This window comes from Lemur catta, chromosome 10, assembly GCF_020740605.2.
Source record: "Lemur catta isolate mLemCat1 chromosome 10, mLemCat1.pri, whole genome shotgun sequence".
Classification (NCBI taxonomy): domain Eukaryota; kingdom Metazoa; phylum Chordata; class Mammalia; order Primates; family Lemuridae; genus Lemur; species Lemur catta.
Genome location: NC_059137.1, coordinates 66366486 through 66394080, shown reverse-complemented (window position 1 = coordinate 66394080; position 27595 = coordinate 66366486). Strand labels below are relative to the sequence as shown.

At 43.3% G+C, this 27595-nt stretch overlaps 1 protein-coding gene across 1 annotated transcript in view; it reads left to right on the top strand.

Moving 5' to 3' along the window:
- Positions 1-27595, top strand: part of TRPM3 (transient receptor potential cation channel subfamily M member 3) — a 504274-nt gene that overhangs the window by 427879 nt on the left and 48800 nt on the right. The window contains exons 19-22 of the mRNA XM_045563926.1: positions 1797-1937; positions 8075-8203; positions 13261-13512; positions 19664-19838. Of these exons, the coding sequence (XP_045419882.1) occupies positions 1797-1937; positions 8075-8203; positions 13261-13512; positions 19664-19838 (697 nt within the window). The remainder of the gene's footprint in view (positions 1-1796; positions 1938-8074; positions 8204-13260; positions 13513-19663; positions 19839-27595) is intronic.

Below are 27595 nucleotides of genomic sequence, written 5' to 3'. Positions count from 1 at the left end.
AAATCTCAAGTTAAGCTGCTTAGGCTGGAATTAATGAAATATCAGAAGTGCTGTATTCAAACCCACAAAAGACAAGCCTTTTACAAATGCACTCATGTTGGAATATATCTGAATAATAGAAGCAAACAGGTGGTTGTTTTTGTTTTGTTCACATAGCCAGATAAATGTCTCCATTTATCAGGATTTCCATAGTCCTGAGAAGTTACAAAGTTTTACCCTGTTCTCACGTTTAATAAAAATCTCCGAACTCTGTGGAATTAATCTTGTCCTAGAACAATATTGAAAAATTAAAGCCAAGAAATCATGCTGTTATAGATTCTAATAAAACTTTTTTGTTTAGCAAGAGATCTCAACTAGATCATTTCAAGAGTATCCAAGAAAGTCTCAGTTCGCTTTAATGACTGGCTAATATTTACTGAGCACTTATTAAGTACCAGATGCTAATTGATTTTTGGCCAATCCTATTGCAGGTGCTTTATTACCCCATTTTCCAGTTAAAGAATCTAAGACTCAGAGAGGTTAAAACTTTGTCCATGGTGCCACCGTTTCTAAGTGTCTAAATTCGGACTCAGTCTCCCATCTGAGTGACGCAAGGCTGGGACACTTCCCCACCAGGATCTTCAGCTGTCTTTGAGGCATTCTGTCACTTGCTACCCAAGACAGGCAGGTGTCTGCCTTTTTCAAGTCCTGCTTTTTTTCGATGTTAAATGATTATTGTTATCACTGCTACTGTTGTGAATGAGGAGATAATTCCATTCTCAAGGAAATCTGCAACACCTTGGAGATGAGGACCTCTCTGGGTCAGGCCTGATGGGGGTCCTTCTCCTAGTCCCACCTGGTTGCAGAGGAAGGTAGTGTGCCCAGGAGTCACCATGAAACTAGTACCAGCAATAATTCAGGTTTTACAGGGTTTGAAATCCGGGAGCCTAAGAGCATGTGCCTAAGAGTTAGAGGATATCCCTAACCTAACTAAGCTCCAGGCACTTCAGATACTTCACCTCTTCAATACTCACAACCCTTGGATAAATTAGATATTCTGGTTTAATTTACCTTTGACTTAAGAGTCGTTTAGCATGGATGGAGACAGAATTTTAATCCCTATCTAGTTTATTTCATGATAGGGATGGGGAGAGAGGAGAGAGAGGGACAGATTGCTGAAGCCTGGTCTTTCCAGGCTGCACTCTGTCTTCCCCTCGGAACACTGGTGTCTTCTAGCACCCACATATTCCAGAGCGCTCAGGATGGAAGAGAAGAGAACCGTCAAGAAATATTCTCAGAAATATTACAGGCTCACACCTGTAATCCTAGCACTCTGGGAGGCTGAGGTGCAAGGATAGCTTGAGCTCAGGAGTTGGAGACCAGAATGAGCAAGGGGGAGACACTGTTTCTACTAAAAATAGAAAAATAAGCCAGGTGTGGTGGTGCACACCTGTAGTCCCAGCTACTTGAGAGGCTGAGGCAGGAGGATCGCTTAAGCCCAGGAGTTTGAGGTTGCTGTGAGCTATGATGACACCACTGCACTCTAGCCGGGGTGACAGAGCAAGACTGTATCTCAAAAAAAAAAAAAAAAGAAAATAAAAAGAAATATCCTCAAGGTCTTCCATCTCAGACAAAGGGTATACACAGATTATATGTATAGTGCAAATGTGCGCTTACGGAAAGCACAACCTCTAAATCTCTGGGGCCTTAGGTTCTTAGGTTCTATGGGCATCCTTTCCTCCTCTGTAAAATGAGCACATTGAACTATGCACCCTCCAGAGCCCTGCTGTGATGGTTTCAATTCTCTTCCACTGTAGGCAATGTTGGGACGAAACAATGGAGAGTCCTCCAGGAAGAAGGATGAAGAGGAAGTTCAGAGCAGGCACCGATTAATCCCCCTGGGCAGAAAAATCTATGAATTCTACAATGCACCCATCGTGAAGTTCTGGTTCTACACTGTAAGCATCTTTCCTTTTCTCCTTCCTAATGGATGGGCACAAGGAGCCCACATCCATTTCTCATGCACCAGTGAGGTTTTCTCTGCAAGTCATAATATAAGCACCCACAAGCAGGAATGAAAGCTCTGTTATCTTGCTTTTTCAATAGCTTTGCGAGTTTTGTGCAGTTAGGAAGCTAAGTTAGGAAGCTTCCACAGGCTACATTTCTCCACCTCTCACAAAATAAAGGAAATGGCAAAAGAGAACTAACAGAAATAGAGGTGAGATGAATATGAGTCTAGTTAGCAGGACAGTAGATATCCTTTTTCAAAACACTTCCTTGTCCTGGATGGATGAGTGCCCCTGTTTTAGATGCCAATCCCAAGTTTAGGGACACTTTTGGTGGGTAAAGGCTGAGGAGAATATAGAAGTAACACCACTAAGGAAGGGTAGCATGTGTGTGTAACTACTGCCAATCTGGTGGTGTCATCAAACAACCTTTCTTGCTCTGGCACAATTTTTTTTTTTTTTTTTGAGGCAAGGTCTCCCTCTGTCACCCAGGCTACAGTGCAGGGGCCCTATCATAGCTCACTGCAACCTCAAATTCCTGGGTTCAAGGTATCTTCCTGGCTCAGCCTCCCTGGTAGCTGGGACTACAGGCATGCACCACCCTGCCCGGCTAATTTTTTAAATTTTCTTTTCTATAGAAACAGGGTCTCGCTATGTTGTTCAGGCTGCTCTGACACAATTAACATATAAACCATAGCAGCAAAAACCACTCAATAAAACCTACAAGCAAATATTATTTGGGATGCACACCCTGCAGACATTTCCTGCCTGCAGAACCATGGGCTGTGCCTGCAATGGCCTCGTGATGGGGTACAAATGGCTCCACTGTTGGTTTTCCGCTTCTCCTTTTCAATGATGTGTTAAGTTTAAGGTGAGCTCTCGGCTCGGGTCATCTCTGATACTCTCCAGCCACAGTGGCGCTGGGCCAGAGGAAGGATAGTACATCTGTATTTTTAGCCTTTGTCACAACCCGCTGCACAGCAGTCATTTGAGTCAGCAACAGGATCATCTGAGTCTGAGCCCAAGATGACTCAGATGACCAGACAAGGCTCTTTTCGTGTCGTCCTGTGTGCTAACACTGAGCCCTGGCTTTGAAGCAGAGTTTCTCTACCTCAGCACTGGTGATACTTTGGGCAGGAGAATTCTTCATTGCGGGGGCTGCCCCCCCGCACGTAACATGTTCAGCAGAACCCCTGGATCTCCACAGGAGCATCCTCCATCCCCCAAGTACGACAACCAGAATGTCTCCAGACATTGCCAGACGTCCCCCTGTGGGATCGAATTGCCACCAGTTGAAAATTACTACTGTAAAGTATGGTCTTAAAAGAGGATGGGCTATTATAAAAGTATTAGCATTTTTAGTAAAGTAAAAATCCAAATGTATCAATATTAAAAAGACAGAAAAATTCTCTCCTTCCCCCCCCAAAATAACGGAGGCATGCAAAAATCATTCCTATTTATATATTTTATACAGATCTATATTATTTTTAACGTTGCAGAAAACAGCTCAGTGGTGACAAGCATGGACTTTGAAATCCAACAGCCTGGGTGGAAATCCCATCTGTGCCTCTTAGCACCGTGTGCCCTCAAGCAAGTTACTTTCCCGTGCTGTCCACAGTTTCCTGAAGATGGGGATAATAATAGTACCTACTTTGTAGGATTTAGTGAAGAGTAAATGTGTTAAACTATATAAAGCACTTAGAACAGTGCCTGGACATGTAAGCACAGTGTAACTGCCCCTGTCGTTTTTCCTAGGCTATTCGTGTTGCACAGCAATAGGTAATCAGTGTTGTGTTCATCCGTCCACTCAACAACAATAATAATGTCATTTATTGAGCACCTGCTACATTCGAGGCAATGTTCTAGGTGCTATATAACTGCGCTCCATAATCCTAAAGGCAAATTTTACCAAGATAATATTTTTACTGCCATTCTACGTCCCAGGTCTGCCCTTCCTCTTACCCTGTGCTGCTTCAACTGCCTCAACCCAGAACAGGGCTTGGCAAACGACAGCCCTCAGGCTGAATCCAGCCCACTGCCTGGGATTGTGGCCCACCAGCTAAGAATGGTTTTTACATTTTTAAAGGGTTGAAATAAAGTTTTTAAAAGACTATTTCATGACACATGAAAATTATATGAAATTCAAATTTCTGCATCCATAAATAAAGTTTTATTGGAACACGGCCCAACTCGTGTGCTTACCGATAGTCTGGCTGCTTTTGCGCTACCACAGTAGAGCTGATTTGTAGCCATAGAGACTGCTGGGCCCACAAAACCTTAAAAAGTAACTATCTGGCCACTTGCAGAAAAAGTTTGCAGACTCCTGAGAGCAGAAAAGAAATCAGTAGAAGTAATCGTATCAATATATCTAGAAGTTTTGTTAGGAGTGCACATTCCTGGCCCCATCATAGACCCAGGTGAGTCAAATCTTCAGGAAGGTGCTTGAGAGGCTGTGTGTTTAACAAGCCTCCCAGGCAAATCCTATGATTAAGGAAGGTTGGGACACACTGCTTTGTCTGCATCATTTGCAGCACGTTGGGAAGCTGCCTCTTTGAGGGGTGGGGGTCTATGTGTCCAACTCTCTTCTGAGTAGATCCCCCACATGTATCCAATTGTGTTTCTACAACGATTCTCAGAAATCCATATTCACGTATATACAGAGCCCAGGCCTCAAGGAAGTGAACTGCAGATGAGGTGTGCCAGCCTTTCCAATTGCCAGGGATGCTTAACAATAAAATTCATTTTTAGATTGAAGGTCCTGTTTGCTTTTGCTTGTGTTCTTCTCTGGAAGAGTGTTTCTCACTCTGATTTCCAGAAGTGTCCCCTTCTACTCTGCCAGGGTTCTGAAAGGTCAGACACCCCTCATTTCCCCATAACCTCACTTCTCCATCTTAGCCAATTTCCCGAGGAGCAGGTTGGGTCGTCTTCTGGTCCAAGAAGAAAGGAGGCAGGGATCCAGCTGGCTCCCAGACCCTGTTGGTGAGCCCATTTCAAGTGTCCAGCTGGAGAGGATTCAAGTTCAAGGTGCAAAGTGGGTGCAGGTCAGAGGATACGGCATGCACGCAGCGTTTCTCTAGCAGTGACAAGCTCTATCCTCTACAAGGCCATGTGCCCCCTCTACTCTCTAGAGACATTAGAAAAGGCCCAGGAAGAAGTGAGGAAGAGCAGACCTCACCAGGGATCCACAGCAAACTGCAGCAGGCTTTGATGCTTGTGTTTGATGGCTTACAAAGCATGTATCTTGGTTAATGGAAAATGTACGAAAAATATATATATAAGCAAATAGAATACAAATTCTTACAGGACTGCCACTGACAAGTAAGAATCATAAGATTATATTTTTGTTCAAAATATTTGACATTCCACACACAGGTTAAAACTTACAGAATACACACACACACACAATTACAACATTAAAGCATGTTGTGTTAAGACGATCTGCAGTAAGGCTGCACAAATGACGGCAAGTTCTGAGATAGGTTGCTTCTAGCATAGCAGCCAGTCCTCTGTTGTGCCGTCTAAACATGTTTAAGACCCTATTTTCAGAAGTCTATATTTAGGGAGTTATCCCAAAATATTATATGGTAGCTTAATTGTGGGAAAAGTTCATTACAGAGTAACTGTGATTTAAGGAATAGGCAGGAGCTAAAAAGGATGAAAGTGGAGGAAGCATGAACAATAATGAAGACAATTTTAAGAAAAAGAGAAAGAAGAGAGGTATGAATAGTACACAGGAGATTGGAGGGAAGCAAGGGCTGAGGTAAGTGGAGATAAGAGGAATAGGAGAAGCATCTTGAAAAAAAAGGTGAATATTAGTCATTTGTTGGGGCCTCTACAATGTGTTGAGAGAGAGACAGATAGATCCCCAATCCTTCCAAAGGCCCTAAAAGGTAGGTAGCAATGACCTCCATTTTACGGAATGGAGGCCCAGGCAAGTTAAATGACTTGCAAAGATGGTACAGCTAGGAAGTGTGTGAGCCAGGATTAAAACCTATGCCTCCCTTCCCCCCACCAAACACATGAGATCTGTATTCAGAGGACAGGTGCAAGTAAGAGTTACTTGAGTACTAAAACACAGAGATTCTAGAAGAATTGTGCTTGTGTCACTGGGCCTACCTGTGACAAGAGAAGATAATGCTTTGGAATGTTTTGCAGTGAATTGGAGAAAATGAGAAAAACCGGGGCAGTTAACAAGATTCATTTCACCTAGAAACAATGGGAGTTGATCCAACAAAGAAAAGGAAGCAACCAGAGAGAGAGAGAGAGGAGGAGGATTTCAAGTCAGAAGGAGGCTGAGAGTGTATTTTAGAGTTTGAATCATTGAAGTCCTTTTTTTGCATTTTGTAAAATGCAAAGTCCTTTTTTTTTTTTTTTTTTTTTTACATTCTGTATTCAGGGCCTACAGAGTGAATGCCAGTGTATTATAATGACAAACAGAAACCATATGAACCAAGTTCCATTTTGAGCTGATTTTTAAACAGTGTCCTACATGATTTTAACTAAACTCTTTCATGAGAGGTTTTCAGGAGTTGCTAATGATTTTGAGGATAGGGAAGGGTAGGAACCTGGGCATGGATTACAGTGATAGTCGTGGGTGGGGTCGGGGAGAAGAGCCAATCACTCGGGTGGAGAGTGAGCCCCGCTTTCATACGTGATCTCATTTAGTTGCCACATACTTTCATCCTTTAAGAGATGGGGAAATTATATGCAACAGCTGTGTCTGCAAATGTGACAATGTTATAGGGTCTTAGAAATACCTCCGATTCCTATTAAGAATCTATTTATTCTCTTACAAAAACAAAAAGGGAAAAGAAAGGAAAGAACAGGAAGGAAGGAGGGAGGGAGGGGCCCTGTTAGTAGAGAAGCAGCATTTTTCTCCAGTGTCTCTGTGTATCCCCAGCCAGCTGCAGCTTCCGCCACCTTCTAAGCTGCCCCCGTGACTCCAAAGTCACACAATGCCTCCAGAACCCTCAAGACCTCGATCTTTTCACCCACACTGTGTCTTATTCTTTGCAATGCCACTCTAAAGAGTGCAGAAAATTTGAATTAACTCACTCTTAGTTCCAACTCCCAGCCCCTGCGGCCCCTGAGGCCAGTAAGTGCCTTATTCCACTCGAGGCATAGCCTACGGAAGGTTTGGCTTCTCTGCCGTTTTCCCTCAGGGTGACTTTCTCTCAAGGCTCCTCAGCCTCTCAGGCAAGAGCCTCACCGGTTTTCCTGCACTCCTTTCACCTTGACATAACTGAGTCCTCCAGTGACAGTCCCCAAACCTGAACCCTGAGGAGTTTTTCCTGGACATCCAGCAATTCGACACTCACATCAGGATTCAGCCTCAAGGTGCTAGAGCCACATGAGGATTAAACCCCACTCCAATCACAATAGGCCACAAAGACTCATTCCCATCTGTAAATTGCATTGTTTTCCCTTGTTTCAAAGAAGCAGATGTGGGAAAGAAATATTGCAACCTGGGTAGGGCAAGAAGGTGGTGCAATGAAAACCAGGTAAAACCCTCCCAGGGCACTGACAACCAAACACTTTAGGGTAGGAGGGGAAAAGATGACATTAACTCAGAAGAGAACTAAAGTGGGGCCTCAAGATAAAGTATGGGCTGTTTTTATGTTGGTTTGACCGATGTACAGGTATTACACGTGTCTTCCTCTCCTTCCCACAGACACTTATTCTGCCTGGCATTCATGAGGCAGAAATCCACTGTGCTGTCCTAGTTTAAGAACCTAAGGTCCACGCATGAGCAAGAGCAGCCGCTGACAGATGAGGTTCCCCTTTTAGCCAGGGAGACACAAAAAAACGAGTAATTAATTGCAAAACAAAATGATGCATCATGACAGACATCAACAAATTACCAGGATGCCAGAGACACATGGAAGGGTCAAAAGAAAGATTGCATATTACATTATTGCAAACAATAGTCTTTTCTAATCCTTTTGCTAGCTTAGAGCTTGTGCGTTCATTTTGTCATGAATTCTGTGTCCCGCTAGCTGACCTCGTTCTGTGCTGCCGGGCGGTGGCCTTGCCCGAGGCCAGGGCTCGGGGGCCTCTGCAGCCGGAGCTCTGTCTGTGTCTCCTCACAGCTGGCGTACATCGGGTACCTCATGCTCTTCAACTACATCGTGCTCGTGAAGATGGAGCGCTGGCCTTCCACCCAGGAATGGATCGTCATCTCCTACATTTTCACGCTGGGGATAGAAAAGATGAGAGAGGTAATTGCTTTCATAAAAGAAAACACAGGAGAAAGACAGTGGTTAGTTCTATTTGTGGATGGAGGGGCCGGGGTCACCTGGGGATCCAAATTCAACCAGAAACTGTTCCGTCTAATGCTGCCACGGGGCTGCTGCTTTCCTCCTTTGACAAACCCGGGGAGGCTGCACAGTGCGGTGTTCATGGGGCTGTCACCCCACCAGTGCTTAGGATTTTTATTCTATTTTCTGCTACCGGAGCTTTTGCTCACCTCCCTCCACCCCCCGCCCCAAGAAACCCTTCAGTTGTCTTTGATGCCGTTTACACCTCTCTGTACTCAGCCCTACAAACAGCACTTTCTAAATTTTGCCGCTTTTAACTCCCATTTCCACCCCTTACTCTGGGTCTCTTTGGACACAGCCTGCTTGTGACTCTCCAGATGGGTTTCAGCAGCTCCAGGAGCTTCATTCATTCATTTCGTTTATTCTGTGGTTTCTTCCTTCTCAACATTCAGCATGCACCTGCCGGCACCACCCACTCCACCAGCGCTAGGGATCACCAAGGTGAACTGAACGCAGTTCTTGTCCTTCAGGTTGAGGGTGTAGGGCCCCTCTTTTCTCCCCCCTCCCTGTGGCCTAAAAGGAGCCATCAAAACACCACCCGCACATGATTTAGTGGAAATCCCAGCTAACCTCAGGGGCCCACCGGATTCAAAGAGCCGTTAAGATAAATGTGATCAGGTTAAATTCCACAAGAGGGCGCCGCAACCCTGCTCAACGCTCTCCACAAACTTTCACTAGAGAAAAACCACTGGAGAAGGCAGGCTTGGGAGACAGTGCATTCCTCTGCATTTTCCCTGGAACTGCAGTCTGTAGGACAGGCCCTTTCTGGAAGAAATGCTCCCAGTCAAGTCCACTGCACCTTTAAGAGCTCAGGAACAACCCTACTTGCTGTACTACAGTGGGTGGGAAAATATACTGGGCAGCAAAGAAAAGGATTCCTACAGATCCACAAACGCGCCACAAATTTGCCTTCATTACTAAGACAGCTTGAACCCTGGCAAGGGCTTCAGCTCTAGAATGTTTTCCTCCAGAGAAAAGATGCAGTACCTATTTGATGCAATTGTATTGGAATCACGAAAAATCTTTTTTGAGTTTTTTGGGTTTTTTTTTTAGGACAGGGTCTCACTTTATTGAAAAAAAATCTTTTACCTGTATTTTGAGCCCTGCTCTTGAGTTTTGAAACTATTTGGGGACTATTTTAATTCTTCTCTTCTTTTTTTTTTTTTTTCCTTATGCTATAGGCCTATGAAGCAGAAGGAATATCTTAATTCTAACAAGCACCTCCCCATCCTGAGAACTCAGGAGTGGTGTACCAGTCCCACTTTATAAAGAATAGGATGAAAAAAGGAAAAAACAGGACATGCCTTGCCTTGTTCCAACTAGTTGTCTACACCGGGGGTCTTCCCGTGTCCTGATGCCTTTTCTTCCTGACCAGTGTTGTGGATCTCCCATTTGTAAACTGAAAAAGAGTAATAACTTTGCTTCGGTCTTTGTGCAGCTGAGAACCGAGGCCTGCCACTGCCGGGGCCCTGCGGCCGCGCGGCGCCAGCTGGAGCTGCTGTGACTTAAGGCCCAGCGCGTCTTCCTGCCCCGTGATAAGCAGAAAAGGGAGACCGGCGTCTCTCCAGGGACTAGGCCGGTGCAGGCCGGCAGCAGGCTGTGCTCCGGGGACTGTCCTGGCGGGGGCTGCCAAGCGGGCGGGCGGCAGGAACCTCCAGGCCTAGGTATCCGCTTCCCCTGAGGCCGGACCGCAGGGAGGGCAGGTCAGCAGGGGGACAGCGACCGCAGCGCGGGGCAAGAAGAAAAGCCACCATGAACGGGAAGACAGCAGTGTAGACACCTAGTTGGAACAGGGCAAGGCATTTCGTGTTGTTCTTTTTTTTTAAATCCCGTCCTTTATAAAGTGGGACTAGTACCCCACTCCTGAATTCTCAGGATGCAGAGATGCTTGCGCCCTTGCTTCCAGGGTAGCTGTGGGGAGGGAGGTGGTGACCACCTTAGCGGCTGACCTTTTCCTCTGTGGCCCGGGGAGGTGGCTCCCTGCCGCCTGCGTCCCTGCCCTGCACCCATTAAAGAGACACTCGACTACCCAGGGGCCAGGCCCCCACAGGCCGCGTCAGCACCCGGGCTCAGACGCAAGATCCTGGAAACGTGGAAAAGTTTGCATGCTTCCGTGCCTTCCCGGGGACACACAAGGGGGGCTTTGTGGTTTCCCTGCTGCCCCCGTTCCCAGCTCCGCATACTTCTGCCTGGAGTCACCAAAGCGAGCAGCCAGCCGCAGCGGTAATCCCTTAATAGCCTGCACTGTTTACAGTGCGTCAGCAGACACGACCTCATCTGGGTCCGCCTCCCCACAACTCTGAGGTCAGTGGCGTGGCTGTGATGACATCCCCACTTTACACGTCTGGGAACTAAGTCTCAGAGGGATTAAGCAATTTTTCTGTATCCCACGGCTAGAAAGGACAGCTAAGGGTCCGTGTCCACACCCACTGCTCTTTCTGCTCCCCGAGATGCCCCTCAGGGTCCCGGGTTATAAGCCAGGTGCCTAAGGGCTGGCTCCAGAAAGGAAGGGTGCCAGGTGGGGGGACCCTTGACTTTCCCCTCTGCTTCACCCCAAACTGCTCTGCTTGTATCTCTTTTGTTCATGTTGGGAAGTCACAAAAACTTTTTTTCACTATTTAAAAATTATACTCCAAACCTGTATGTTTAGCAGTTCTAGGAAAGTGTGAGCAAGGGTTAGCAAAGCTCTAAGGCACTGTCCACATCCCGAGCCCCCCATACACACACACAGATTTTTGCTCAGTTAACATGGAGCCAAGGGTGAGAAACCATCAGGACGACAGCAACTTCAGGAGTTGCTGGTGAGTACGGCAGTGGTTCCCAAACTGTGGCCGCCAGCATGACCTGGGAACCTGTTGGAAACATAAATCCTGCAGCCCCCACCCCGCAGGCCTGCTGGAGCAGAAACTCCAGGGGTGCAGCCTGGGCAAACTCCAGGTGATTCTGGTGCACAGGAAAGTTTAAGAAACCCTGGGCTAGGGCTTAGGACGGGGACATCACACTGGATGAAAAATAAGGCTACCAGGTGGCTCCTGGTGTCTTGCTCATCCTTTGAGCCCCAGCCCTGACTTACTAAAACTTGCCTGCCTTAGCATTTCAGACCAAGGTAAACCAATACAGTGCAAATAAGGTTTCAAACAAACAGCTGCAAATAGACCTGTCCCCAGTCTGTTCTCTCCCCTCCTTTGAGAAGTCCTGAGTGACGGAAAGGGTGCTCATGTTTGAAGAGAGGGGAACCTCAGGGGCAAACACAAGCGAGCCGGGTAGATGGCCCTGGTGTGCAGCTTTACAAAACCAGGTTCCCTGGCTCTTCACACCCTGGAGCAGACTGTGGTGCAGGATGGCTGCCACTCCTGCTGTCCAGCTGTGCATTTCACAGAGCCAGGTGTGGCAGCCCCTCTAGGTCGAAGGTAAATTGAGAGTCTCACCCAGCAGTTAGGATATGCAAGGACTAGAGAATTGCTGTCAGGTACCTATGCAACAGTCAGTCAGTTGACAAATGTGTATTGAGTACCTGTGATGTACAAAGGATCTTGCCTTGGAGTTTACAATCCAGGGGAGAGAGAAGGATGGATGGATGGATACATAGGCAGACACACATACTCATACCCACATACATATCCCTGCATACAAAGATATTTTCATATAGTGATAAACAGGGTAGTAATGTATTAGAGAGTGAGCTGGTGACATGGAGGTGACTGCAGCTAGGGAAGTCAAGAAAGGTCGTCCTAAGAAGGGGCTATTTGATCAGAGACCTTGAGGATGAAGAGAAGCCAAATATAAATCTGGGAGAAGAAAGTTCTCAACAGAAAGAACAAGTGCAAATGTCCTGAGCATAGAATAAACTTGTTATGCTTAAGAGCAGGTGACTATGGCTGCAGGGTAGAGAATGAGGGAGATTATGGTGAGATGTGAAATGAGGCCACTGTAAGGAGTTTGGATTTTACTCTATTTGTATTTTTGGTTTTTTCTTTGTTTGCTTGTTTGTTTGTTTTAGAGATGGGGTCTTGCTTTGTTGCCCAGGCTGGAGTGCAGTGGTGCACTCATAGCCCCCGGTAGCCTCGAACTCCTGGGCTCAAGTGATCCTCCTGCCTCAGCCTCCCAAGTAGCTGGGACTCCAGATTTTTCTCTGTTTGTAATGGAAGCCATAAGAAAGTTAAAATATGCAATTATCATAATTCCTTTTAGTTTCTGTTGTTGTTCATTTGTCTCTCAAAGTCTCTCCTTTTTTTTAATAGACATATAATTTACCTATAACAAAATGAACAACTCCTAAAGGTATAGCTTGATGAGTTTTTACCTGTACGTACAACTGTGTAATCACCGTCCAGATCATGGCTGAGGTTTTTCAAGATCATTCTGTGTGCTGCCCAGAGACTAGGATGACCGTGGGGGCCAGGGGCAATAACGATGCAGGGACACCGGTTAGAAGGCTGCTGCAATCATCTGCAAGATGTGATGAGGCTTAGAATAGGGTGGCGGCAGGCAGGGTGGGGAGAAGTGGTTGGGTAGGTTGCATTTAGAAATAGAGGCAATAGGACTTGTTGATGCAGAGGATGGGGGTGAAAAAGAGAGGAATGAAGGCGTCTTCCCCAGTGGGCGGCCTGAGTAACTCAACATGGTGAGTGGCACTGTTTACAGAGAGGGAATAAGACTTCAGAGAAGATTTGCAGCCCATTAGGATTCAATAATTTTATAGCAAAACCCTAATGTGTGTCTTAGAATTTTCAGACAACCCAAAGAATCAAAATTATTCCTTATATCCATCTCTGTAATATTTGCATCTGGATTGCCTAAGCTGAGCTCAGTTGGACATTCTCAGCACAAAAGTATTCAGGTAGACACAGGTAGACAAAGCAAGAGACTACGTCAGCTAACAGACCAAGCACTTTCCAACTGGGCTGAAAAGGTAGACAGAAGCCAGACCTAACCCCACTCCCCTTCCTGTCTTGTAGATTCTGATGTCAGAGCCGGGAAAACTGCTGCAGAAAGTGAAGGTGTGGCTGCAAGAGTACTGGAACGTCACAGACCTCATAGCCATCCTTCTGTTCTCTGTTGGCATGATCCTTCGCCTCCAAGACCAGCCCTTCAGGAGTGACGGGAGGGTCATCTATTGCGTGAACATCATTTATTGGTACATCCGCCTACTAGACATCTTCGGCGTGAACAAGTATTTGGGCCCGTATGTAATGATGATTGGAAAAATGGTAAGCAGGTGCCTCTGATTCCATGTTATAAGTTCTCAGAGGAGAAGTGGTGATAATAGAAAGAGAGAATTCTTCCGGGCCTGCCATCAAGGGCTGAATGAGATGACCCTAGAGGCGGGGTTATTTTCTAAGTTCCTTTGACTACATCTATTTACAAAACTGGAGAATTTAATCATCATTCACCCACTCACTTACTGAAAAAAATAGAACAACCATCTATTTTGTGCCAGGCTTACTTACTGGACTAGGAGTTGGGTATACAAAGGCATCCTCTCCATGTGATTGAAGTTGAGAGAAAGAAAAAGAGAGCGAAGTAGTTGCCATACTGTGTAAGAATGCTGTAGTAGAGAGAGGTGTGTATAAAGAACAACAAGGGCATAGAAAAGAGAATGTAGGTCAGGTTCGCACGAAGGTTATGTTTTAGCTGGGTCTTGGAAGACCAATGGAGTCTCCCCTACAGATTTTTAACAGACCTTTAAGATTTTTTAAAGATCCTGTGTTTCTAAATGAAGTGCTAGAAAAATGCCTTTCACTCCACAAAGGGAAGGAAAACAGTTTATTTGAGCTGAGCTGAGTGGAGCTGACTTGGGTCGGGTTTGAATTGAACATTAAGTTCTATCATACATCTTGTGTTTTCTTGCACTACTGGAAAATCATGACTGTTAAGAACGAGGTTCCAGAATAATGCTCGTACTTATCTAATTCTCTAAAGAAGAATCCCAAGTGGTGAGCTGGTATGCTTCCCCACAAATGCTGGCGGCTTGTTCCGATACTCCTTGAGCACACACCAGCTTCCAGACTTTTTCCATAAAGACTAGGACAGCATCCTGTGGATCTGGGAGAGCAGCAGTAAATCAGCTTCCTCTCCTAACTCACTAGAGGAAGCAGCAGAGACTGAAGCCAGGACTGGGTATTTTTTATCTGTTCCCCCAGTTTTCCAAGTGTGCCCCCTACATCACCTTTACAAGACATATGTGGGAAAGCTAAGTATATCCATCCTACCATGGCAAACACCTCTTACTGAAAAACCTCTTTGCTAATAATAACCTTCACTTTGCTTCCATTTAACAATTAGTCAATAGATATTCCTTATCATTATCACTCATTTTACTACATATGTCATTGCTAACTCATTATTTATTAAACATCTGTGTGTGTATGTATAATTCTACTGAAACGAACTTAAATAACCAAGACTCTTCCTGCAAAAGCACTGACAAACTCATGCAAAGAGAGGAAGAATTTGAATTTAAAATGAATGTTATGAGACCTTGAGCAATTTATTTAAACTCTTTGAGACTCAGTTTTCTCATTTCTAAAGTAGTAATGAATAATAAATGCATATCTTGTAGGATTGTTGTAAATGAGTAGAAATAATAGGTATTAAAATGACCAACAGTGTCTGGCTCATAGTTCAGTGGTACATAAATTGTATCTCTTATCATTATGTCCATATTTTATTTTTTAAAGTACAATGAAAAAAGGAAAAATTGGCAAACATAGTTATTCTGCTGTATTCCTAATCCTTTTGTAGAAAAGTTTGGTGTTAAACACCAGCATAGTTTAGGGCAAATGTCACCAAACACATTATAGAGAGGAAAAACTTGAATTCAGAAGTTGATGTTACTTACCCAAAAGTGAACCTCAGTTCAACTGAAGATTTTTTTAATTTAATTTAATTTAATTTTATTTCAGAAAATTATAGGGGTACAAATGTTTTGGTTACATAAATTGCTTTTGTACAGTATGAGTCAAAGTTATAAGTGTGCCCGTCACCCAGATAGTGTGCATTGTACCTGTTGGGTGTGAATTTGCCCATCCCCTCCTTTTCCCTCCCACCTGCTTGATTTCCAATGACTTATAGAATAAGATATGCATTTTTTTCCTAGTCCAAAAAATCTCCAATTCCTGCAAAATTTTGACTAGGAAAAAAAATGTGTATTACTCTATTATACTGTCTGTTATATCATCTTCTTTGTACTTCAAGAATAAATTTGAGATTATGGTGAAAATTCCTATGACTAAAAACAGAAAGCCTCTATTTAGAGTCTATGGATGAGGCTCAGGAGACAGAATCTGTGGACCCTCCCCCCAATTTATATATAAAAATGTGTGGGTGTATGAATTTTCTGGACAAAGAGGACAAGCTTACATGAGAGTCTCAAATGTATTCTCAAATGGATTCGGTGAAAGTGAAGAACTATAACAGCTATAAAATTAGGCCAAGTTTTCTCCACCTTGACACTATTGCTATTGTGGGCTGGATAATTCTTTGTTTTCGGGGCTGTTCTGTGCATCGTAGGGTGTTTAGCTGTATCCCTGGCCTCTGCCCACTAGCTGTCAGTATCAGGCATGTCAGTGAGTGTGCACACGCACACACACACACACACACATAGTTATGACAACAAAAAAGTCTCCAAACATTGTCACATGTCCCCTGGGGGACAAAATGGTCCTCTATTGAGAACCACTACATTAGGCGATTGCATAACCTGGTTGTTTTTCTGACTTATTTTATTTTAACAAGTAAAATCTGAAAAGACCCAAACGAACCAAATACATAACTTTTTAAAGTCTGGGTGGCATTTATATACTTGAAATAACTAACGTCACATGAAAGCAGCAAGATGATTTTAAAATCCACGTCTATCATTTTAATAATGGCATAATTATCCCCGGTTTTGACTAGAATGAAACCTTTCCAAGGAGTGAGCAAGAGGGAAGTACTGCATTTTCTCTGCCTTTTAACTTGTGAATGACTTCATTTACCAGCCAAGAATAAGTAGAAAATGAGCATATTTGGGGACTTTGCTTCTCTTTCATGAGGCTTTTAAGATAATTAGTTCAATAATTGAGTCGCTGATCCAGAAGGTAGATAAAATATGCCTATAGAATTTATCTGGGAGCCAGATGGACTGCCAGGCTGGAAGCTTAACAACATGTGCCCAGATGTGTTTATACTGAAGGCCTCTCAACATGAGGGAGTCCCTATTCAGAAGTGAACAGCCAAGTAACTCGCTGCCACTGCCCCGCAGTCTAGGGACAGACAGCTGATAAGATTCCAGGAGGCACAATGATGGGGAGTCCATTTTGAAACCGGTGCTATGAGTCTTTGCTTTGCATAAGAAACCAGCGCACCTAATGCCTCAGCCTGGAAAACCTGCCTCGCCAGTGTGATTGCAATTGATCTGCAGGTCCAGGATCACTTACCGCAATCCTGACCCCTTTCCTTCATGTTCCACTTCTTAATGGAATTCTCTCAGCCTAGTACTGAGCTCACTCTTACAGTGCAAATGAAAACAATAATAATAACAGCTATCACTTGCTTTGTGCTAGATACCCTGTCAGACATGTCACAATCATTATGTCCCCATGAAATAGGTCTTAGTGTCGTCATTTAACAATTGAATGAACAATTGAATAAGAGACAAAGCAAGGGACAATGACAGGATTCAAACTTCTATCTGACTCCACAGCCTGATCTCCTCCCAATTCTAATACGAATGTGTCAACACTGACTGAGAACTTACCATATTAAGTGTTTCCCATGTTATCTCATTTAATCCTTACAAAAATAATATGCATTATTATTCTTATTATTGTGTCTATTTTACAAGTAACAAACAAGATTAAACAATGCTCCCAAGGCCACCTCACTATCTTTCTTTTTTTAATGGTCAGGAAAGCCTTTATTTTATTTTTGGTAATTATTTTTACTTTTTTGTGGATTTTTTTTTTTTTTTTTACCATGTAGCTATTTTTACTAACAAAATCAAGATAAAAAGCCAGGTAGTCTGACACCTGAGAACACATGCTTAACCACTACAGTATATATTTGCCTGTATAGAACACAACTGAAAGATGTTTACAAAATAGAACACAATCAGCTCTCTTAATATTGAACCAACTGGACAGCTGAGCTTTAAAAACAGAGGAAGCCACCCCCAGTTCTCACTAATAATGCTCTGTTTTCATATTCCACCCTATCATATTTCGGTATTTGTATGAAAGCTAAGACTTCTTTGGAATATATGAAGCTGAGTGTTTGGGAAGAACGTTTCTTCTGTTTGATTGTTTTGACCCTTTGCATTGATATCATGATCAATCTGAACAAAAACAATCCTGAGAAATTTAATTAGAACAGTTTCTGTATTTGCTGGCTGAGTTTTCTTAGGTCAAACTAGCTCCTACCTCTCATGAATACACACCTTCCTCTCCCCACCCATCTTTCAATCAATGTAAGTAAACATAAAATGAAGGACCCGTGTGTGCTTTCTCATTGTTAGAACTTTTTGTAAGTAAACGATGAAAGAATTTTACAAAATAAAAAAGAGAAAGAAAGAGGATGAAAAAGAGACCCACATTTCCTATAAAACTGTTTCAACACAGCTGGCTTACTCACTTTAAGGGAGTTCTGAGACCACTAAACTGTAGAAGGAATAATTAGTTAATCAGCATATAACTTTAGGGACAATTTAAAAGTATGAATGAATGTCAGATTTTGAGATATTTCTATTTAGTTTCAAAGTCATACAGTACTTGTGAGATGAATGTTGAAGCTGCCTTGAAACTTGATTAATTGGCCTAAAACATATTGAGACCCCAATGTCCTAAGGCATACAGGAAGGCTGTAATGTTCGAATTCCAATAACAGGAACCATAGAATGTCTTCTTCTAAAACAAAATTTTAAAGTTAATTTCAAGTCTTCATTGTCACTGGTAAAATTAACATGTCTTTCCTTGTGGACGGACATCCCTTCAGGAAGTGTGATATCCAAGAGAAAGTCTTTTGTAGTAGATGTTTTGATGCAAGATAGAAACCAATGTCCAACTAGCTTAAGCCTAGGGGGATGCACCGACTTGTAGAAAGGTCTGATGGAACTGGGCTCAGGGCCTGCTGCAAGCAGGGAACCAACCACTGTTAGGATTTGCTCTCTTTGTCTTGCATGTCTGCTTCATCTACTCTGATGAGTTTCAATAGCAGAGGACTCAGCTTCAGACACTCTGCATTTATATCATTAAAGAGAGGAAAAGAAAACTTCTCTCTCCCACCTTCAGTTAAATAAAAACCTAAAGAAAACAGGACATTGGTTGGCCTGTCTTGTGTCACCTTGACTGCCTCCCATCTCTTCTGCCAGGGGGCAGAGAACCATGATTAACCTAGCCTAGAAAACACACCTACCTTGTGGCCAAAATAGGTAGAAACTGTTTCCAAAAGAGGGAGGTAATGGGTTCTGGCCAGGCAAAAATCAATAGGTACTGCGTCCTCGTCTATTGTGGGTGATAAAAGGAAGGCAATTTGGCATATGAGAAACAGATCCCAAATTACATATATCATGGAGACAAACAGGGAAGAAAGGAATAAAGAGGAAAAAGAGATAACATTGTATTAGAGTGAAGCCTGGAGGATCTTATAAACATGTCAAGATGAAAATCTATCATTTCAACAGCAGGTACAGGTGTGGGTCATTAGGCTACATGGTACTAATGCCCAGGAAAACACCCTCCAGAGCCAATAGGAGACCCTGCAGGGGAAAGAGCACTTCTCTGAGAGACTGGTTGATGGCAGAAACATCATGCAGTGGGGTGGGGCCACAGGAATAAGACAGAATATGATGGATATTTGGTTTGTCCTAGCTTTGTTTACAAGCAGTTATTTTCTTGAGCTTTCCAACTTTTCATTACCCCTTCAGAACTTAGAAAGGAAATTTACAACATTGCAGTCATTCTTGGAATAGTTCAGCTATCCCAATTCCAATTTCACTAAGAAGAAAGAGACCCAAAGAGGACACTTGCCTCCCCCAGGAGCAGAGAAAAAGTTAGTACTGGGTTTGCCAAGCCTCTGTGTTATATGACCCCCATGCCTAGAATGGACTTGGTCCCACAGTCAGAAATGAAAATGAAGAGACTCCATCATGCATGCACTTTTTTTAAAAAAATGTTTTTTGAGTTACTGATAAGATTTTGTGGACGTTGGCTTCAGTAGACCAAGTATCCTCTTATTTGGACATGATTCCCTGTCTAAACATCCCTTATTAGCAGTCCAGAAAGTGGATCTCCTCCAAAGGTTTCCATCAATGTCAGTGTTCATAAGTACACTCAATCATATGGGTTTTCTTCTGTTTCTCCCTCTGCTTCTCCACCCTTCCAGATGATAGACATGATGTACTTTGTCATCATTATGCTGGTGGTGCTGATGAGCTTTGGGGTCGCCAGGCAAGCCATCCTGTTTCCCAACGAGGAGCCATCATGGAAACTGGCCAAGAACATCTTCTATATGCCCTATTGGATGATTTATGGGGAAGTGTTTGCGGACCAGATAGACCGTAAGCAAGTTTATGATTCTCATACACCAAAGTCAGGTATTTAAATTCAATTGGGTTGTGTCTTTTCTGAGTTCATTTGTTTGTTCTCAATAAATGGCTCAAGATAGAGGACCGATTCCTAGCTTCCTATCCTGGAGGAAAAAAAAAAAACAAAAAACAACAATTACAGAAGGTAAATATACAATTTTAGCAAACCAGTCCTCGGGTGTTTCTTTAGGTACATCATGTTCCGTGATACAAATCGACATCTGGCATGCCAAATTGGATCAAAAAAATGAACCATTTAAAAAGATCTAAATTATTTTGTGATTCAAAGTCCCAGGGCCATGTGTTGAATATTTCAGTATCAGGATATGTCACTATTCCCCACCCTTACTCCAACCCCCAGCCTTTAGAAAATAAATTTCTTGAGTTTGACTTTGGAACAAATAAACAATTCTCAATTTTGCCATCAGAATTCAAGAGTAAGGGCAAACATCTGCATGGTGTTTTCCTTGCACTGGAAACTATTCTCTAACTCCCTTTCCTACTGTCTTAAATTATGTGCCATTGAGACTCATAAGAAGCCAGTATTCACTGCCTGGAAGTATGGAAAATGCCTTAGGTCACAAACTGAGTTGCTTGCTATAAATGCCAGAAAAAAAATAATATCTATATTATGCAGAGATTCCATGTGGGGAGTGAGCGCCAGCAGACCCCCAATGTTTCATGCCCTAATAGATGCTGATTCTCTGTAATAAAAACTCCTCTTGCGTGGAGTTTGAAGATAGTTATATCCTAGGAGTCTGTTCCAGGATTTTATTTGGACCAAATGTCAAGACACATCAGACATTGGGAAATTTGGGGGGGAAGAAAGCATCGTTAAAGAAACATCTTCCAGTGTGGAGGAGTTGAATCCCAGGAGCAGCAACTCTTTCTCATTTTCCCTGAGGAGTTTATCTTTGAAAATAACATCCCTCCAACATTGTTGGATTAACATTTTTCAGACATTTTTTGCTGACAGGCCAGCCATCTGAGCCCTGGACGGTGGGCCTGGATTAGGGTTACATAACCAGGTGTATAGCTACAAAGAACAGGAGCAGAGACTAGCAGCATCACCCCCCAGCCCCACCCAGCCCAGGTGGGACTGAGACCAGGAAGAGAAGGACAAGGCACCCAAGACTGTGAGTCCTCCGGGCCTAGGAAGAGGATGTGTACACACTGGCAGCAGAACACACCAGTACATAGTCTTTTCTTCCGTGATGCATTTTGAACAAATACCCTTTCCTTCTCAAAATATGTTATCTGAAGCAAGCAAGACTTTTTGGAACACCTAACTGGAACAAAATATTTGTTTCATGAGACTTAGCCAACTCACTGAGAAAGAATTTTAACTCTATCTCCTGGTTGTGTTGTCTTTGGTTAACAATGTGCAGCCTTCCCCAAGACAGCTTTCCAGGGACTGGGAAAGTCCTCTTGAGAGCCTCCTTTCAAACAGTCCCTAAAGGCAAAACAACACCTGAAAAGCCTGCCTACGATCATTCTCCTCAGAGACTCAATGTGCTGGTTCTCCCTCAAGAAATTGTTTTGACCCTTAGTTTCATTATTTTACCTTTTCTAGTTTTCCTTTCCTCCCCAAAATGAGAAGAATCCCCCATGGGTGTTTTGACAATGCAACATTTGGGGATGGGAGGAGGAGGGAGGTGTAGGTGTGCTTTATCAGTGGGATTCTGTCTGTCCCTCTACAAGTGGCCATTTATTGATGTTGTACTACGAACCAAGCCTAGTGCAACAAACACCACCATCTGGCTGAACAAGAGGATTTATTATTGTTATTTTAAAAGAAGGGCTGATTGTAGTTTAGAACTTGAAAACCCCCTGGAGATGGAAGAGAGGTGTATTGTGTGAATGAAATATGAAAATAGATTTCCCACATTGTTAATTAGATATGTGGTGCTCTACGTGTGTGAGAATAAATTTCTACTCCAAATCCCAGTATATAACTGACCCAGCCTTGGATAGATGCAACCTTCACTGTGCCCTTCCCCCAACCACTTACCTTCCTTTTCAATGTTCTGAAATTGGCTGCAATGGTAGCCACTGTTCTAAGCTAAATCAGCCAGTTTTCTGTGTAGAGTGCTAATGAGTATTTGTCCTTTCTCAAACGGGTATAGAAGGCTGCCCCCCCCATCTGTCATTCCATTTGGCCAATGGCATTGAACACCCCCACCCTCTAAATGATTTGATATTCACGTTATGGCACTGGCTGGGCCCAGTGAGGATTGGGTGACTGCCCTACCTGATGGTTCAGAAATGCCCCAGAGACCCAAATATGGAGCCCTTTGAGAAAGGTACAAATCATTTCTGCTGCCCTATGATGTCTTGCCTCTTTTTTGTGCCGTGACCAGGTTGGTTTGTGAAGCATGTATTCAGGCTGATCGGATCTCACAACTGCCTGGACCTACACAGCCCTGCTCGGGGTCTGCCGGTCCCATCCTGTCGATGTGGCCCACACGGGCCTTTCCAAGCGCTGCTCATGCAAACACGTTCTCAGAGCAACTCATTTCTAACGTGATGCACGCGCTCCATCTCTGACTCTTTTTGTTTTTTACTTCAAAATTGCTGAACTCATTTCATGTTTGGGAAATAATCTCTTTCTTAATTGGGATGGATGTCTGTGGATGCACAATAGGGCGCTCAGAGTGGGTTATTAACATCAATCTTGCACCTCAGAAGGGAGGACAGCTTGAATGCCCTCACTTTTGGGAGACGATGTTACCTAACTACAGATTTTTTATATACATTTCCTCTTTCTTCCTATCATTTGTCCTAAACACACAGACCGAAGATCAGTAAGATCAATAAAGCCTAAGACACTAGAATGAGCCCGGGAAGGTTACTTTCCAAATGTGCTTAAAAACTAAAATCAAAAGGGAAAAAAGTGGAATCACTGTGAAATCACAAAATAACTTAGATGCTTTCCTCCTCTAAGCTGTGTTGGACTAACACAAATGATAGTTCAGCCTTAATCTAAATTATCTATGGAAGCTAGAATATTTGCCTTGGTCTTGGAAGCTGAGGCAAGAATGTGACTGGAAGCAGAAGATGATGAAATTGGGATTGGGGAAGGGACAGTGATGCTCTGCTCGACCCTGGAAACTGTACCTACCAACGACCCTGATGTCATTCCTGGGAATTGAACTTGCTGTTGTTGTTTGGTTGGTTTCCTTTGGTTTAGTTTTGTGTTTTCAAATAGCCCAAACTTTGTTATCTATAATACTAGTTCTCCAAGACCCAGCCTAAGGGCTGCCGTGAAGTGACTTGGGCTCCAGGCCGTTGAATGCGTTGCTACGAAATGGTGTCATCCTTTTGGGCAGTCTCATTAGGGCACTGCATGTTGTATGGCTTCTGAGAGCTGGTCAGGATCCCACGGGAGCTTGAGGGGAAAAAGCCACTGAGAGGAGAGGAGACATAGAACACATTTCCAGCCCAGCAGTGCTCGTGCCAAGGCTGAGCAAAGCTAAAATTAGATGGCCTCTTGCCAGCTTAGAAATCTGGTTCTACGGCCTGGTGTGTGAGGTGCCTAGAACTAGAAGTGTACCTTTGCTGGCAGAGAAAATGGGGTGTCTCTGGCTTTCTCTGGCCCCTGAATGAATGCGACTTTCATTTATTTACAGGACATCCATGTGTTGCCTGGTGTATATTCAGATTCCCCAGGCTGTACCAGGGCAGGAGAAAAATGAATCATGCTCTTGAATGCATTAAATAAGAGTCTAAATTTAGTCCTTCTTTCTGCCTCTCTGAGTATTTTTACAAGTTTAGATAGTAATGTGAAAGCAGAATGTCCAAAACTTACTTTCTACCGTGACAACTTAGTATTATCTAGCTCTTCCAGTCACTCCAAATTAACTATCCAATCTACTTAGTACATGGGTCAGGGTTTTTTTTTTTTTTTTTTTTGTCTTATTGCCCAGGGCTTTTCCATCTGGAATTAATAGGTAGTCTGGGCTAGGAGGAGTTTTTTGTTTTGTTTTTGCTTCATTTATTTATTTATATGTATACATATAGTACAAAGGCTTGGTGTGGAAAAAAAAATCCTTGCTCTTTTGTGTGCATGTTGTCTCTATGATATTGACTGGATTTAAAGTGGTGTGTTTGTCAGGAAACAAGGATCACGTATATGCATGTGAAGCCAAAATAGTCTCCTGAATTACTTTTCTGCCTCGAATTAATTGTTCCTCACTTCAGGTGTGGCAGTCAGGACAGCGTAAGGTGCCAGTCTCTGAAATATGCCTGCTTATGGTGATGCTTAGACCAGCATGCACGGAGGAGATGGGTATTGTTTGTTATGCATTTCACTCGTTAGACCCCAGTTCCCAAAACTCAGGCCTGTGCATCTGTTTAGTATTCTGGACTGACCTTCTGTAATGGATTCAGAGCGCACAAATGCGTAACAGCTATATAGCATGGGGAGTGTTGCCTGACCAGAGTATTTTGGAAAAGAAAAACTTGAGCCAGTGCCAACTTTTGGGAAGGGGGGAATTGTTTTGTCTGGTTTTGTTTTCACAAATTGCTAAGGAAGCAAGCCAATAAAAGACGCCATCTCCATTTTCCGTCCCTGAAAATCAGCTCACTTCATAGAGAATACCCACCTCACTTGTTTGCTAATGTAAACTGAGGCTTAATGGAGTTACGAACAACAGAGCTATCTGCAGACGGGCCTTTGTGACGATGTAGTACGCTATTGTGATCAACATTTGTGCCACCGTCATGACATTTATTTAGCATTTCTCACAGGCTGGACTCCATTTTGAATTCTTTCTTGCCTCATTCAGCAGATATGTATTTTGTTCTTGTTCTGAGATGGAAACTGAGGCACAGAGATGCCCGTGACAGAGACATTGTCTTCAAAGAGCTTACAGTGTAGGAGAGGCAAACTGACATTGACAATATATGTGTAGAGATGGAACCCAAAGAAGAAGGTAGTCAGTTCTACCCGGGGTGAAGCAGGGGTGCAATGGATGAGGTCTTGCAAAGAAGTTGAGCCAAACCCTGAAATATGAGCAGATGTTTGCTAGGCAGATGGAAGCAGGAGGTGTGAAGAGAGAAGAATGGCATTCCAAACTGAGAATTTGTATGAAAATTTCCAGGAGCAGCAGGTAGTTGCGTATAGCTAACTGTAGCGTTAAAGGCAAGAGGCAGGAATTAGAACAGACAGGTCTGAAGAGAGAGACCTGAGTGCAGATCATGGAGGACTTCTACTCCATGCTCAAGGTGGTACCATGATCAGATACACGTTTTAATCAGAGCTCCTGAGCAAAAATATGGAGTGTCCATAAGAAGGATTGAGATGAGAGGTGAGAGTTCATTGCTAATGCAGTAGCAGCTAGGTTGGAGCAGACAGGCAGAATAAGATTTTAGAAAGTTCAAATCAAAAGGACCTGGAAAGAAATCAGATGGTACAGAGAGTGGTAGTGGGGAAAGTAGATGAGGATTTAAAATGGGGGTGCTGGAGATCATGCCCAAATTTCTGGTTGAGTCTAAAGGGTGAGCTAGAGAACCTAGGAGGAGAATTGTGAGGGGAAGGGGGGAAGATTTGTTCATTTGGGGTTGAGTTGATTTTGTGGTTTCCATGGGAACTCCAGGAAAACCATGAAGAAGGCTCTTTTGTACGTAGAATTCTGGAGCTCAGTAGCAAGAGCTGGACTGGAGCTATAGATTTAGGGATCACGTATGTAGCTGCCAGTTAAAGCCATGATGAGTGAGCTTGCCAGGAAGCACAAGTAGAGAGAAAAGAAGGCAAGAGTGGAATACTGAGATTGGAATAGTCAACAGTTTCAAATGCAAGGGAAAAGTCCAACTAGGTGAACATTTAGAAGACTCTATTCAATTAGTCCTTTAGGAAGTCACTGATATCTTTTGCCAGAGAATTTTTATTTCAGTGGTGAGTGCAAAAACCAGGTACAGTGATTTAAGAGTAAATAAGCAACAAGGCAAAGCATTTACTGGGGAAGAGGGGTAGAAGTGTTGTATGTGTATCAGCGGTGGGAGGAGGGGCAGAGAAAGTATCAATGAAGCAGAGCTTTGAGAAGAAGAGTGATGTCTTGTAATCGCCACTAGGGAAAATGAGAGATGTCACTGATTGGTATACATCACAGGATTGCTTACGGCCCCTTATTTGCATAATTAGGTTGTGTGTTTTCTCAATCATGACTCACCAGCCCAGATAAAGTATCAGGAAAGACAAACAGTTGGATTAATCCAAGATTGAGGCTTAGCTGTGTCTGTATGGCAATGAGAAAGGGGACTAGGGCTTTTAGGGATGCTCTCAAGGGTTGTTAAAGTCACACATTATGAGATCTAAGAAGGAGAGAAAAGAAAGTAAAGTTATAATAAGTTATAATAAGAGCCTGTAAGGAGAAAGAATAATACAAGAGCTAGATTTCTAGCCTGAGCAGAAATTGCATTAACTAAGGACCTTGATAGCTGTGGTGATAAGATATTGTGGTCAGAGAATGGTAAACTGGCATTAAGAGGTGCAGCAATTTGGAATAATGATAAGGTCAGGTGTAGCTATGAGAATGGGTTCCAGACTGTGCTAGAATTGAGGTCAAGCATCTTAAAACTAGATTCTTCTGTGTTTGTCAATAGATACTGAAGTTTTTTTCTAATAATGAAAGGAGAAGGTGTGAACAGTAAGACTTTGATCAGGATGACCTGAAACTCAAAGGAGAGAGGACCTTTTGCACAAGAGTTAAAAACAGTGGTTCAGAAAAGGCCGAGAGTATCAATGATAAGGCAGACATTACTTCTGCAGTGAATATAAGAGACTGTGCATTTTCCACTTGAGAAGGTTACAAAGAAATGATATCCTGCTGCAAAGCAGGTTTTAAAGCAAGAAAATGGCGAAATGGGCTCATAAAAGTATGAGAAAACAGAGAAGTTTGCGTTCGATAATAAGGGGGTTCCAGAAGGTTCAGGGAAAAGGGAGAAAAAGGGAACAGCGAGGAGAAAATTCAGGGGGCAGAAAGCCCAGCCTCGTGTGAGGACAATAGCATAAGGGAGGGTGGGTAGTTGGAGGAGTTCGCATTGCAGGAGTGGAGGATGATAGGGAGAAGTATGTAGGAGTATCTTAGCCAGAGTTTTGAGGCAACCAGAGACTAGAACCTTAGTAGTATAAGAGATCAGATGAAGCTAATGATATCTAGCCCTAAAAGGATGGAACCAGAGACTTTGTGTAATGGAGAAGAGTAACAAAATCCTGAAAAGGAACCTCCCCAAATGGCTGGAGAATGCTCCGTCTCGAAGGAGGTAGAGGCCAGTGATGCCAGAGAAGCACCATTCATCATCTTTCACAAAAATGAATTCTTGATATTACCTCCAAATATTCCATTTGTTTAGCCTCTTTGAAACTTGCTAATACCTTGCTTTTAATTAAAATTAGTGCTTGGCCCATCTTGACCATTTTCAGCCTCTGTTGCAACTCCACCTTTAACAGAGCGCTATTCGTTCACTTGATGTTTGTATGACTCCAAAATCCATGCTTTTCCTACCCTACCATGAATACCCTAACTCAGTCCTAGGCAATCCTGTGGAAAACAAAGCATCAGCAGATGTGATATATTTAAAATCCTTTAAACCTTCTCAATAAAGCTCCAGACCACTTCCCAAAAATGTGTGCTTGGAGGAAAAAAGTTGACGTCTTATCTAGTTGTTAGGACTATTTTGTCACCTACCAGTAGCTAACTTCTTACTGGGGAAAAAGTTATGAAAATGTC